This window comes from Dermacentor albipictus, chromosome 7 (assembly GCF_038994185.2).
Source record: "Dermacentor albipictus isolate Rhodes 1998 colony chromosome 7, USDA_Dalb.pri_finalv2, whole genome shotgun sequence".
Lineage (NCBI taxonomy): Eukaryota > Metazoa > Arthropoda > Arachnida > Ixodida > Ixodidae > Dermacentor > Dermacentor albipictus.
Window position 1 is genome coordinate 113,390,058 of NC_091827.1, and position 15,635 is coordinate 113,405,692.

Here is a 15,635-nt window from a genome sequence, read left to right on the forward strand (position 1 = left end):
CGTTGCAAAGATATGTGCACTTCAAAAGAGGATCGTGCGACATATTGCAAACCTTGATCACCAGTCTCCCACGCGAAGTGCTTTTATAAGCTACAATATAATTAGGGCGGAATATATGTATCCGTATCGCTTGCTCCGCTCCTTTTACTTTTCCACTGCAGCTTCCAAAGATTTTCTAATGAATCTAGCATCGCTAAGAAAAAGACATATTACATTATCCACACGTAATGATGACGTTTGGTTTCGACCAAAATTTCGAAATAATTATAAACTTCAGTCATTACAGCATAATCTTCCATTTATTCTAAATGAGCATAAATGTGTGATCAGTTACGGCGTAAAAGGACTGAGAATGTATTTTGTATCTAAAGAATGAATGGCTATGTATGTTTGCCTTTTGTTTTGCAAGTACTGTTTCACATGAACATGTATGTATTCTATTTTCTTTATACTCTGGTGTTTTAAACTTCTTTTTGTTTGTATTGTCATATGTTCACAACTATAAAGTTATTACACACATTTTGAAATCATATGCTGTAGATTTGTTAATTAATTATCCATTTGCTACTGTATAATACATTGTTCTTCGCATTTCTTGATGTCATGGACACTATCTGTTGCTGTACATCAATACTGCCTTGTAGAGGGGGTCATGGGCCTAGTCAAGCTGTCGAGACAGCTTTTAGCTCTTGACCCTTTCCAGGACCTATTATTTCTGGAAAAATAAAAATTGAATTGAATTGAAAATTGAATTGAATTGAAAATTGAATATATAGACGCTCCCGCTCAATGCCGCATGGTTGGGATCTTTATTATGAGCCATAATATTTGGCTTGGAAACATAATTACATGCTCATACGCAAAGACAAAACGAACAGGCTAGCGACAGCTGTCACCGATCAGGGCACTCATCCGGCTTGCGCTTCAAAGGAAAGCTGGAAGAAAGAAACAGAAGAAGGAATTACCAAAGCTATACAAAAACTAATCTAATACTACGACGAAAACCATTAAAAGGCTTGAAAAGCTGAAAAGGTTTTAAACAGAACGAAAATGCAGTGCTTGAGATCTCGTTGCTTGCGACACAAACCCAAGTGCTTGTGTGTGTGTGCTGGTGATTAAGCACACAAGTATGGAGCCGCAAGAAACAAGGATAATTTGCTGAATGTAACATGGGACGTTTGAAAAATAACTTGGAATCCTGTCTCTAGATACTAATTCTAGCCTTGAACTTAAAGTACTGCTGGCAGACAATACTACGTGCATGGCAGCACGAGAAACGAAAAGAAAAAATAGATGGAGTCGTTGCTTAGTGGTATTGAGTTCAATAGGGAAGTTTCAAACTACAGTATATGAAACTGTTGGGGCAAATAGCTGAGCAGCGAGTAGCGGTGTTACTTTTGTGTAACTACATCACTGCAGCGTGAATTCTGTGTGAACAAGATGGCGGCGACCTACATATGCTTTTGGGTCTCACTGTCGGGTACGATATACCCAAGTTATATATATATATATATATATATATATATATATATATATATATATATATATATATATATATATATATATATATATTGATGTATATATATATATACATATATGGTCGGAATATATGGTTTTTGGTCGGAATTATTTGAGAATAAGAAGGCCTAATATAGGTAAACTATAGCTCCAAGGAAAGGTTTTAGACCGAATTGCAAATGATATCCTATTTCCCAACTTGAAGGCCAGTTATGTTTTCTGCCTATTTGAGACCCGGGATGGATGATTACGTGCTAAATCGAGTTTCATAGTGTTAAGAAAGTTTGCTGCTGCTGTGTGCAAACGAGGAAAATGAAGCAACCTTTTTCCAGACTCAAGCGGACAGGGCAATCGCAGAGGTCCAAGAAATTTGCTATACTTAATGTAGCGATACCGAAGGCGTGGGTCGGCGAAGAGTGAATCATCGCTAATATGATAAATGATATTCACATAAATTATATCGCTTTGCAGCAGCTGCCACCATCCTAGTAAAAAAATGTAGGCTTTAACTATCTATCCCATGTAGCATAAGGCAACACTGCATACTCTACTTAGCAGCAAAATTGGCTCGCTGCCGGGTAAAAAGCTCGTTGCCGAGGAAGTGAATACAAACCAAATTTGGTTCAATAATTTTAAGTGAGTAAGATATCTTAGATATTTTGCAGGATACATTTCATCTTCCGTTTATTTCATGTGCCCAATAGCAGTAAAAACGGCAGACACGTAGAACTAATCGATAGTGTTAATCAATAATTCCCATGTTGTTTTGGGGTTCTTTAGAGCGTTGCCAGGTTGCTCATAGAACACCATCGTTTACGCTTGTTTCTGCAGCACAAGGTCTGATACGTTCTTTTGTTAACATGTCTCATTCATGTGCAGCACAAGATTCGTTCTTACTGTGGGAAGACGCCCTGATACGGCTCCCATAAATCTTTCTAAGAACACCTTATATTTAATTTCCTTGTCTGATTAGTACGAAATTTCCAATAGCTTGAAAGCCAGATGGAACAACGTATTGATGATTTTGCTAGGGAGGGAACCGTTGCTCTGCCGGAGTGATGCGCCCATATTAAATGTGGCCCTCCAAAACCGAAAGCAGGTAATTAGTAGAATGGGATTATGTACTATATGCGATCACAAAATGATTATATTCCTTCGCATTTTTTCCTATAGGCTTTATTTCTGGTTACAAAACGACACGAAGATTTTTCAGACAAACTTATGAAGCCCTTCTAACAGCCTGTAACAGGTAGTCTTTTTGTAGCCGTGGCAAGCAACAAGAAACTGAGAAATACAATCTTGAATGACAATTTTAGGAAGCGTGCTTGCACAGCGCTAAATCATGCTTCACTGTTGTGCACATTCACACCTTAAAGCTGTAGAAAAACCATCCGTTAGCATGCAGAAGTATTCTTGCGGTCGCTCCTGGCTGGGTGCTCTCACCATGTACTACACGAACGAGCGTTTACATTGTCATTGAAATTTGCCTGGCCACTGATGTTTATCTCTTATCTCATAAAGAAGGGCTCGAATAAAAGTTTGCAGTTACGAATAACGCATTTCTTTCAGGGGAAACATTAGGTATGATGTAGAGGAGGGAAACTCACCTGACGCGGCCACCTTCTTCGTGGAGAACGGTAGGTGCTATAATTTGTGTTTCATATTGCTTTTCGTCAACGCTACACTTGCTCAGTAAAATTTGAAAATACGTGTTGCTATAGAGTACGCAGTGTTTTCGGGAGACTTGACTTAAGTTCACCATCTACTGAAGAATAGCGCGCGAAAAGGGGGCTAACACGCGAATTAGCGACGTCTATTTTCTTTGCGCTAGTGCTGTTTTTAAACTATATTTTCAGTTAAGAATGAAAGGATCACAATGGGCTTTATTGAAATATGGTGTCTCTGCACACCATCTATTTTAAAAAAATCATCTCTGGTTCGACAGCTTGGTGACAAATTCTTTCCTGAAAGAGAGAACTATTCTTGTGAGCAGCATAGTTCAGCGGTTGCTGTTTTATCGTAGAACTGATTGCCATTTGCTCTTTATAACTAACCTGCTTTCTTCTATATTTCAGACCGAACACGCCCCTACACTGCCATCTGCGTTTACACCGACTACAATACCTGCTTTGTTCTAAAGATGCCCTTCCAAGGCCAGGAACGTAAGATATATTGCTAGAAAGAGATTTCGATGGTTTTGTCCTTTCTCCTCATTTCCAATGCTGCACTTGAACCTTTAGGCTGTGGTATTTTTTTTTTTCAAGTCAACTCTCATGACTGCTGCAGACCATTATGCCCCCATGTAGCAATAAAGTGGCAACATATTAAACGTCACAAAGCCAGTTGTCAACTAAGTATTTAGACGTTTGCCCAGACACATGATGGGTTCTGACCACTGTTGTATTAACTGCTCATGGCTCTTCAGCCGTACATTTGACATAAGCCTTATAGCCTTTCGCGTTTATATTTTTCCCAAGCAACTTTCATCATGCCCTCATTGGACTTACTTTCTTTCACATTCTGTGTGCGTTGTACTTGCCTTTGAAAAATGCTGTCACGCTGATAACTGACATGTCGTTTTTGACCTAAACGGACCGGATACTCAGCATCAACGAAAGGAAAACCCCGCTAGACGACGATTCTCATTTAGGGACATAACAACCCTACACAAACACCCACACGCACTATATCCAATAATTCATATGCGTGTATGGGGGTCCCACATAAAATGCCATATGTTCAAGTACATCATATGTGGCACGGCCCGTATATTTCCACATGAGCATACGAGGGTCGCGTAAAGGCATATGTTTCCATCTAACATACTGGGCTGGTCCCATAGGATGGTATGAATCTATGGAGGTACCACATAAAACGTCGTACGTTACCATACATTATATGGGACATGCGATAACATGACAAATTAAGACTTCGGGTTTTTGTATGCGAGCTCGCTCCGTACGTTCAAGTCACAATATGGGACTTGCCCTGTGTACATTAAGAGTAGGGGTTTTTATATTGGAACTCCACGTGTTCATATTGTATATATGGATATCTTGAAAGAGAGAGAGAATGAACTTTTACTTTGAGCAAGCGCGTTCTGCGCCTCCGGCAGTCCGCCGCCTCATTCTAGGTAGCCGGGGTGGAAAGGGCGATCTCCCGTGCCCGTTCCATCAGGCTGCGCTGTCTCTTCGAGTGCTGGTCTGATAACTTTGCCGCCCACTGCTATTCGGTTAGTGTTTGTGTGTTTACGTTACCATGCTTTTTTACACATCCCCATACCATATGACATAAGGCGTCTAGAGAGTCAGATTACGTACAGAAGTAGAAGTACTGAGTAGGCTAGATGCGGTGCAGTAGGATACCGGGGTCATAGCTGTTAGTTTGCAATTTTCTGAGGGTTACTGCCTCTTTTCTACCTAGGCACGGGTGAGGTGGCGGGTAAGTTCGCCTGTCTAACGTGTAGTGTTGCAGAATATCGCTGCATTTTTTCGGGACTTCATGCATTCTCCTTGGCTCATCCTGTAACAAAAAAAAAAACGTGGAATGTGAGCTCGGGCAGAGGCGTCGGCAGGTTTATTCCCCAGCAGTAACTCGTGCCCCGGAGTCCAGACAGGGTATATATCTGGTCGGTGCTTCTTTGCCGTTTCTTCGACCGTAAGTAGAGCTTGTCTGGAGAGTCCCCTTTCTGCAAACTCCGGCAAGCTGCTTGTGAATCTGTGAGTATTATTGCTCCCTGCCCACAGGTTGAGATGGCCAATGCTATTGTTGTTTCTTTTGCCGTATCTATTTCTGTTGTTATGATGCTGGCAGCCGTTTTCCCTTACCTGTGCTATCGATGACACTGACACATAGGCCGGAGTTGCTGTATATTTCGCTGTACTAGTGTATCGTGTGTCCAGATTACGGCCATAGGTTTTTCGGGCAATCTCTATTCTGCCTTTCTTCTTCCTTCATGGTGGGTCGGAGGCATATTTTATGGAATGAATGCTACAAAGATTTACTGCCGAACTGTCTTTGGGATTATCCTTTTATTCTCGCACAATTGTACAGTTTCTTTATATTTTAAACTTCTGAGTGCTGTCCTTCATGTTTCAGTAAACTTGAGGTGTTCGAGTTGGTCAACTTAGTATGCTTCGACTAGCTCCTCCCAGGTGTTGTGGAGACTTAAGCGGAGTAGACGTTGCGTGGAGAAGCGTTCCGAGATCCCCATGAAAATCTTGAAGGCCTTCCGAATGAGGCTGTTCTGTTTATTTTTTTGCGGCATTCGTTAGGCCTAGGTAAGGGGTGCTCTAAATGTTTCTGCTGATCATGACGATTTCGATTATTCTCACTGGATCTTGTTCTTTCAAGATGTATCTTCCGTTTGCTACCTGTCGTGTGAAATGTGCTACTTGCGTGAAGGTTTCTTGCAGTTCGCGTAAGATGACGGTGCTGTATTCGTCTTTGTGTACATGTAGGCCGAAGATTCTGAGCGACTATGCTAGAGGGTTTTGCACTCTATTAAGACAGAGTATGGTTCTGGGAGCTGCTGAGCACAAGGTCGCGCGATCGAATCCCGGCCACGGCAGCCGTATTTCGATGGGGGCGAAATGCGAAAACACCCGTGTACTTAGATTTAGGCGCAGGTTAAAGAACCCCAGGTGGTCTAAATTTCCGGAGTCCTCCACTACATCGTGCCTCATAATCAGAAATTGGTTTTGGCACGTAAAACTCCATAATTTAAATTTTTTAATGGTTCTGGAATTTCAACTGATGGGGCAGTCCTCCCGTTGTTCTCGATTTCAGTATGAGTATGGTGTAGTGGAACATGGCAGTGTATTGTCCGGCGGCGAAAATGTGCCTCTTTTCGCAATGACGGCCCGATGTGCTAGAGCACACTGGTCTACTGCAACGCCGTCACTGCAGCCAGGAGTCATTGCTGGCAAAAAGAAAAATAATGGTGGAGGGCAGGGCCATCGGGATCAGCATATATGATTGTCGCAGAGGTCATGCACGTACAGTCGCGTGCAATATGACTTGCATCACCCTTGTTCGTTGTCGAAGGGGCTCCAGGACTGCGCGGCGGCTCTTACATGCGAAATAATGGTTCAATAAATATTACTAATTGAAGCTGTGTTTAGGTCTGGAGCTTACCCTGTGTCTGCGCAACCGTACAGTCTTGAAGCCTCTTCGACCATGGGCACCAGTGCTGCAGGTCATATTGCACGTGATTGCACGTGCGGAGTTCGTTGATGGCTTGTTGTGGTTTTTCCTGCCGCGTTGGCACATTATGTGCACAGCAAGCGTTCGGTTTGGGAATGTATTGCGCGCGTGCGTGTGTGTGTGTGTGTGTGTGTGTGTGTGTGTGTGTGTGTGTGTGTGTGTGTGTGTGTGTGTGTGTGTGTGTGTGTGTGTGTGTGTGTGTGTGCGTGTGCGTGTGTGTGTGTATGTGTTGAAGTTCCTGCAGAACAGCTCCGAGCTGCTTCTGATAGGTCACATTGAGAACATTGGCTGGTTTGTTTGCCCTTCGGCACCCTTTTTCGGAGCGAATTATCCGAACGATGGCGGGTGCATTCGTCACAGAGCAGTATTTTTTGCCCTTCAGTGAAATTTCATGGCCGCTTTTCTGCCTGTTGCAACTTGAAAGGAATCCCATGCAACCTATCAGGCATAGGGCAGGTGCTCGTTCTGGACTTCTCATCTTCGTGGGTTTCGAAATAATAAAAACATATGCGTGGTTATCGAACTGAAAAAGCTACATTCCATGATCTGTCATTGGAAAAGCGCAACCTAGACGGCGTTATTAATATATCCTAGAGGTTTGCAGTAATTTTTAAATCATATTAATGTCAATTGTGTTTTGAGAACTTTTTAGTTTATAAATGTCGAACATTTTGCAGAACACGTTTCAATTTCGCGCTAGGGATGATACACTGTCCTATTCCAGTACACCATAGTATGAGTATGCGAGGGCGCGAGCCTTAAGGTAGTTTTTTGTAAGGTCCATTACTTGCACTGCATCCTGTTTATTTCCTGGATATACCGCCTGCTGTCCAGACGGGGATGTCAACGGCATAGAGGGTGCGTCTTACACCCTGTTGCCGTCCAATATATTTGGTAGTTTCAGCATGGCTATGTTAAAAAAGCAGAGGCGAGAGAACAGAGCCCTGCAGAGTTTCTTTGCTCACCATAAGAAACTTGTCCGATTTGGGGCTGCCCAGAGCCACTGTCGCTGTTCTGCTGGTCAGGAAGTTTTGTAAGTAGCGGTATGTTCTTTCGCCGCAGTGCTTGTCTTGGAGGTTCCTCAACACAGCCTCGTGAGAGGCGTTGTGAACGGCTCTTTTTATGTTCATGGCCAGGATTTCGCTTTTGCTTTGTCTGCCTAGATGATCGATGATGTCCTCTTTCAATTAAAGCAAAATAATTTCGATTGCAGCAGAAGTACGCTGAAATATTCTCTGCAGCGTATTCTGCCCACGGGCTGTGCTTTCTTTTTACCAAGCTCTGGGGATGGTTCAAGATTCCTTTCACGCCTATAGCAGAACAGTAACTGCGACAAAAATAAAACCGTTCTTCTGTTAATTACAATGCAACAAAACAAAACTTGATGCCGAGCGGTCAACTATCAAAATAAGCAAATCTGGTATATTGGTTCTTACTCAATACGACAACCTGGTGTCTGCGTCGTGCTGCCTGTTGTGACATAATAGGGGACTCCTATGCCAGTAGCGCTGCTTTGGATATGACAACTATTCTGGTTTTGGCTGTCGGCAGTTGTAACACGTGTATTCTTGGTTGTCTGTTGAAGCAGACAAAAAGTGGGGACATTTGGCTACCATGACTAGGTCAAGTCGGGACTTGGGACATTACTCAAAGCTCTATTCCTCTAAATTTGGGCGGTTAGCAGCTCAAGTTAGTGGAATACTCACACCAGGGGCGCTATAACGTAAAACTATTCCAAACTTTTCTATTGCAATTCTGCAATCAGCCCTTCACGATTGGTCAAAAACTTTTTTTGGACCACACCCACTTCACATCTCTGTCACGCGATGTCACCAAAACCACGATAACTCCCCATCTGATATGATGTACACACAATGATTATGCATGATTATGCACCAACAAAAAAAAAAGATTTATTTCTGATTCGACGCCTTTTCGCCATTAGCCCTCGGTTATTCGTAAAAAGTTGTCGGGCTGCACCCACTTCACCTGCCTGTCACGTGACGCCACAAAGCCACACAAACACACCGCGTCAAAGTGACGCGTACGCGTTAAAGATGCACCAATATGCCGAACAACACTGGATTTTCTTCTGAATAGCCACTGACTGCCCCGTTCCGAAAGGAATAAAAGATGGCTGCCGTCGATCGCTCACGCACTGGCTACTCGCACTTGCCGGAGAGCATGGGTTTATTTGCGTATAATCAAACTTTTTGCGTGGCCGTGTAAAGTTTTCGAGCACTTTCGGCACGTTTACGACCTCGTTCAGCCAACCATTCTTTGCTGAGGATTCGTTTTAGCGTAATTCTTAAGCTTCTATTGCATGCCGCCGCAATTTTTGACCAGCCACCGCAAGCTAAGTAATGGAAGCGGATGAATCCCCGAGGCCGGCACCACCCTCTTTATCCGGTTATCTATTTTCAGTCCAGTGACTCGGCGCCATCGAATCCCTCTACACTTGACCGTGCTCCTTGCCTCTTGACAGCCAATTAGAAAAGACAAGCCGCTCGGTGTAGGCAATGTTATTCGTTTTTCAAGCAAACAAAAGTGACTTCCTATGAACGATGAAAGCGTTTGATTGGTCCATTCAGACAACCCTGCAGGCGACCGCCCGATACTTGCGTCGGCGGTTACGCATTTTCGACGTCAGGAGATTGGAATAGAAACGTTATAGAAATAATTTGGAATAGAAACGGAATAGTTTTACGTTATAGGGCCCCAGTTAACATAATTTTTAAAAACTGTTTTTCATAAATTGATCGCACATTTCTTTTCACAATTATATGTACAGCAGCCGAAAGCTAATTCTTCCCACATAATTCTCTATTTTCTTTTTTTTTTCGGTTTGCGGCTGCAACCACGAAAGAACTCCACGGAAATTGGGCGGGAAAACAAGGACTTCAGCTCTGTAAACAATCTCAGCCATCACACGATACCCCATTAGTCGTTACACATCTAGCCTTTGAACCACTGGTCATTCCAGCAGAATAACTTGCTCTGACTTAAGTGACGGAATTCCTATTTCGTGGCTTTTGGTGCTGTTACAGCAAAGCGCAGTGAAGTTTCCTTTCACTTTACAACTGTTACACTGCATTGCCCGAGTAGGACACTTGAACCTGGAATCCTACGAACGTCCACAAGAATGGCACTGCTGCAATTCTGTTCATTTTTCTGCACCAGGTGACTCGGAGGTTCACGAACGTTGCTGCCGCTACAGGTCGAAGCCCTAGGCGTCGTCCATTGAGCTGCAGAAAGGACTTCCTCTGACGTCACCATGGTGGAATGTAATTCCCACTGTTATTGCTAAACAGTTTCCTTCATTCGACCCTTCGCCGATGCTTTTTGTAGAATAAGAATCGAATGCATCTGGAGCGACTCCACCAGCACGGCATCTGCGAGCCCCTCAACGAAATTGTCCTGCACCAGCTGGTGCGGTATGCAGCTAAATCGCAGCGGTCTGCCAGGGCAGGTAGGGCGGTTACAAACGGTCTCATCTGGCTTCTGTTGCCTAGTTTGGAAACAAGCGCTTTCGTACAACACGTTCTTTTTTGCGACGAAGTCAGCAGAGAACTATTCGCATATATTCTCGTACCTCTTTTATTCTTACGAGAAACTGAACGTTTGGAAAGTTTTCTGGCTTGTCTGTCCATGGTATACACCAACATACGGACTTGGACTCCGGTCCTTTCGTTCAGGCCTGTGGCCTATTAGTAGTAGTCGAGCTGCTGAATCCATTCAGGCCATTCCGACGTCAGGTTGAAGTTGAAGATACCCGGCGGTGGAATTGCCAATGCGATAGTCGGACGGGCAGGTGCGGACGAGGGAGTGGCCATCGTGCAAGTCACTGTCCGTCGAGGGCTAAGACTAACGCCCCCAAGATACGCCGAAAACGAACACTGTCTCCGTTCTGACGCCATGTTGTGTCTGGGGCCCGCCGCTTATATACCGGCAGCCTCTGATAAGACACGTAGCTGTGCAGCGTTGCCACAGCTGCGTAGAACCGCGTGCGCAAAGTCGGAGTGGCACAACAACCATGCAATCAGGAAAATGGGCAAGGCACCGCAACTGTCTACGTTGTTCGACTTAGAACGAAAAGCATTCTTCGCAGAGCCTCTGTATGATTGTATAAACCCCATTTGTAATCTTATTATTATGCACAATAAATAACTCTCTAAAAAACCTTAGACAAGTCTAAAAAATAAAAAAAATTCATACCTAATCTACGTGTTCAATTTTTTGGGAGCTTATCAATGTATTCATATCGAACATGCATTTGAAATGTTTTAAAATAGCCAAGATCAGATAAGGCTTGTGCTGGGGTTGTTGGAATAACCTAATTAGAATACAGCGCCACCAGGGGTAATGCGGACACAACCTAATATGAGCTCAGAGGAGGAATCCTTAGGAGCACTTCCTCGTCTTTGCTTGTGTGTATGTTGTTGTCTTACCCCTACAGCTACACTGTAAAAAAGAAATGTTTTCCTTAAACAAACAGAATTATTGTGGCAGCTACCTTGCCAGAAAGTTTCTGTACAGGTCTGTTCTCTATTTTTCCTTTTTCTATTATTTAACAAGTTCTTTCTGTTTTACATTAAAAGAAATTTTGTGTTTAAAGACAGTTGTCTGTTTTGTGTTACCGGAAAGGTTCTGATTTCTGTTCAAATGTTTTCTGTTATTTTAATGATAATTTCAGCTTTACTTTACAGAAAATGTACCATTAACAATTGTCCGATTTCAGGCACTTAAGAAATTCTGTTTTCTCTTTTAATTTTGTGTTATTCCACTTTTTTTCGCTTCTACTGCACAGAAGTGTGAAGTGTAAAGACAATTTTATATTGTGATGAATAACGAGCGAACCAGGTTTGTCGCTGAAGCCAACGCTTTGAAAGGGCATTTCTCGTCGTGAGGGCAGCTGCCGCCCTCACAAAGAAAATTTCCTTTGTAGAAACGTGGACTCTAGCCGATATTCCTTGTTCGACCACTGTTTATCACTTCTTGCCTCCATTTTCATGAGAACTCTCATGTTTGAGTATTAGTATAGGGCGTCACATAATCATGATAAGATAGCAGATATGACGTAAATACGCAGCTGGTCTAAAAACGAAAATTAGGCTCTGTGCTCAAAGCTGAAAATGTTAAACTGCAGCGCAAAAAGACAAAGGTCACACCGTTTTTATTCTTTATTCAGTTTTCTTGCGCTCCTGTTAAACATGGTCAACACTTTTTCTCTCAGTGGCTGTAAGAAACAATTTGTAATTTAGGACATTGTAGAAGAAAATAAATTTTTGTTTGATTTTACATCAAAATATCACGGGACAGATAAATAGAAAAACAGGTACAATAATAGAGCTGTTTATGCGCACTAGGTTCAGAAATCAAGCGGCATCGCTTTTCCTCCAGGTGCTATAACAGCTTCATTATCATAATAATGAACACAGTTCATTATTCTTTGTTAGAGTCAGGAAGCGAGGCTAGCAGACAGCATGCGAGCAATTCTTCGTGGCCACGAGCGTGATGACAGCATATCTTCGCGGCTCGGATACTAGCACCTTCCGCGCTGTGCCTTTAAAATGCGGAGACAGTACACGAAGCCACGCAGACTAGTGTTCCCGCTAACTATTTTCAAAATGAAGCGACCTAGTCAGTGGTGAGGCAAAATCATTTTCCGATGGTAACGCACTAAAGCACTCGAACCGCAGCTAATGAAACAACAAAATCAATACTGGACACCATTGTGCCCTCATATTAGGCGGGTTCATATGCCAGCATCAAAACAAATAAAATATCACACAACAGAAAAAAAGTCGCACTTTCCATTCACTCCAATAAACTAAACATTTGATCGTAGCTAAGCGCTAACGTCGCTTAGTGAGCTTTGTTGAGAGCTCCTGTATGCTTTATTTTTCTCGCAGTCACAGCAAAAACAAGACATTCCGGAAAGGCAAGAATATACAATAACACATTTGTCAAGCCCACTAATAAGTAAAGCTAAATTTAATACCCAAATCCGCCGTTACCTCACAAAGCGCAACGTACGCTAACAAAATAATAGTTGCTATGTTTTGTCACAGCCGACCTCAGTTTTCTTTGCGGGCTACATAGTAGCCCTGTTCTCTGTCATGAACACGCGGAAAATATTGCGCAAAAAAATACGGTGGGTTCTGTTTGTAATGTACATGAAAAAAAAACACTCACCTCTTACGATTTTCGAAGCAGGAACGGAGCAGTGCCGACTTGCGTTGACTCGAAGAGCAGCCATCTTGATTAGGGCACGGGGCATCAAAGCAGCACCGCAAACAGCGCGTCCTGCGTGGTATATGTCAAAAACCGAGTGTATGTAAAGCCAAAAAACTCTTATACCTTATGTTACATTTCTTACGCAGTTACAACAATTTAAAACGGTTACATGTCAGTTTGGAGTCGATTTATAGCCTAGAGATTAAGAAGAACAGAAAATGGCCATTTTTTTTCTTTTAACAGGTTTTTGTCATAGAGCGTCCAAAGAAAATTTCTTAATTTAACAGCTTATTTTTTACAGTGTACGTATTGTAGTTATGATTTAAACGATATTCCGTGTATTGATTTTGCTACAGCGGCAAGCATCTCTCTATGATTCAAGGTACCAATAAGAGAGATAGTTATACAGAGTAGGCTAATTTAAATATTAAAGACCTGCTGTGGTGGCGTAGCGGGTATGGCACTGCACTGCTAAGCACTGCAGCAGTGAATCCCGGTTGCGGCGGGCATATTACAATGGGGGTGAATCGCAAGAACGCCTTTGCAGCGTGCATTGGGTGCACGTCAAAGAACCCACTGTGGTAAAAATTACTCTGGAGCTCCCACAGTGCGGCGTATTTCGTAATGAGATTGTGATTGTGGCACGTAAAACACCAGATTTTGTTTTTCAATATTTTAAAGCAATGAGACGTCTACTGTAAAGGCCGTCGTACGAATAGTTCGTAATGTTTTCCAGAACAGCAAATAGCTAACAGTGGTAATATGCGTGGAATAATGACTGTCTGCTAAGTAATCTCTCCAAATAGGAGACAATAAAATGCTAAAGAACACACATACCTCTTCCCTTGATTGCTCATGACGGGCTGTCGCGTTCTCTTTGCGTAAAAAGTAACTAGTTTAATGTCTACGTATGCCTTTCTACTGACTACCTCAATCATTTAAACAAATATGCCACCGGTGTAAAACGTTTTACAAGGTCAGCGCCTAATTCTCTCGTTTACCATATCTTTGATAACATTTTCGACATGCCCAGATATATGTTTCTTTCCATGTTTCGCAACATGTCTCCTAAAGCTAACACTCTTTTTGTCTCCCTCCTTCCAGAATGTATGCTGTGGGTGAAGCCCGCTGTCATTGATTCGATTCCCGGACACTGCCGTAACAAATACAAGCAGAATTGCCCCGTTAGATTTCCGACGTACAACAATGATTTGTGTGAGGTGGAGTAATAAAGGCTAACTTCTGCCGGCACTTTATTTGTGCGGCTGCTTGGCGTCTCATGTTCATTGTGTGCGTTCTGTGTTCTTCGCCTAAGTACTTGGGACCTAGTCATGCACTTCTACTGAGAATCGCACTCCACAAGCAATCTGCGGAATTTTTGTAGGACATGAATCAGTATTTAGAGTGAATAATATTATTGAGGTATTCGGGTCAAAGTACACAGGTTCCGCATCATCTGACTATTATATTTCGCAATTATCAGTGCTTACATACTTATTGATCGACACCTCCTTACTTTTCTTCATGAAAACAACTAAAGTTTACGTAACTTTACGGAACACAGACATTTTATCGTGAAGATGAAGCTACCGGCTGTGGTGGCTCCCTGGCTGTGGCGCCGTGCTGCATTTCACCCAGTGACAGCATTCCGATATAAGAGCGAGCAAAAACGCTCGTGTGCCTTGATTTGGGTGCCCGTTAACTGCCAGTTTTGTTTCCTTCTTTTTCTGATTGTTCGGCCGCTCCTGATGGAGATTCTTTTATCCTCTTCTTCCGCCTGTTGTCCCAGTTGATATTTCATGCTACAAAGAAATTGAACTTAATGCGTTACCATTCTTAAGGTGCTCCAGCGCTTTCCGGGTCACAGTAGGTGTGCGTTGCTCTTCAATGAATGTCTTGGACATTTACTTGGGTAAGTAGCCATGTGCAACTGAGAATGAGACGCTCTGCAATAAAGAACAAGATCGTTTAATCTTTTCCGATGCTGGGCAAAATCGAGCCCACATCACAAGGATTCCCCAAGGACAGGAACCCGACGCTCTAGCTGGCTTCGCCACAAATGCACTTGGCATGTGCCATTTTATAATGAACAACTTTCGCGCCAACACTTAAGCCAGCTACGCTATTTATGAACTGGATACGCGCCGCTCTCAAAAAAAAACCTCTCACCAACACGGGCATCCTATGATGCGTCACTGGGTGAGCCACAAGTGAATGAAGAATGCTCAGTGTTCGAAGGCATCGGGGCTGTACGCTTCTCGTATCGGAGGCTACGCGCGGGCTACTCGGCAGTGCCACCAGATGGCGGGGCATGTCCAGAAAAAAAACGCGAGAGAGAAGCCCAGTTGCCTACGGTGTATAGCTATATTTATTCAATGCTAGACCCATTGCCCTTGTCAGTCAATGTGAGATGAGTTCTGCCGACTACTTTCTTCATTTCTTTATCCGTATAAGGCACTTGTGAATAATTCAGAAATTCGTTCATTTGTCCTAGGCCTTACCTCACAGCCAGAAATGTAACATATTAGTTTGTAGTGCGGCTACAATTCCTTGGGAACTTCAAGCAGTTTCTAATCTAATCTATTTCACATACTCAGTCCCCCAAGTTACCTATTCGCTTGGGCCGTAGGTACGTGTTCGCTACTGCCTTGTCGAGCAAACAACATGGCCCAGTA

The 15,635-nt window shown here is 43.0% G+C and overlaps 1 protein-coding gene and 1 long non-coding RNA gene across 2 annotated transcripts in view; one reads left to right on the forward strand and one right to left on the reverse strand.

Annotated features, from left to right (window-relative positions):
- LOC135907289 (uncharacterized) overlaps positions 1-14,246 on the forward strand; it is a 44,378-nt gene extending 30,132 nt beyond the window's left edge. The window contains exons 3-5 of the mRNA XM_065438978.2: positions 3,088-3,155; positions 3,594-3,680; positions 14,065-14,246. Coding sequence (XP_065295050.1) covers positions 3,088-3,155; positions 3,594-3,680; positions 14,065-14,189 — 280 coding nt within the window. The 3' untranslated portion in view covers positions 14,190-14,246. The remainder of the gene's footprint in view (positions 1-3,087; positions 3,156-3,593; positions 3,681-14,064) is intronic.
- Positions 800-15,635, reverse strand: part of LOC135907290 (uncharacterized) — a 125,961-nt gene continuing 111,125 nt past the window's right edge. The window contains exon 3 of the long non-coding RNA XR_010565958.1: positions 800-935. This is a non-coding gene — a long non-coding RNA (uncharacterized lncRNA). The remainder of the gene's footprint in view (positions 936-15,635) is intronic.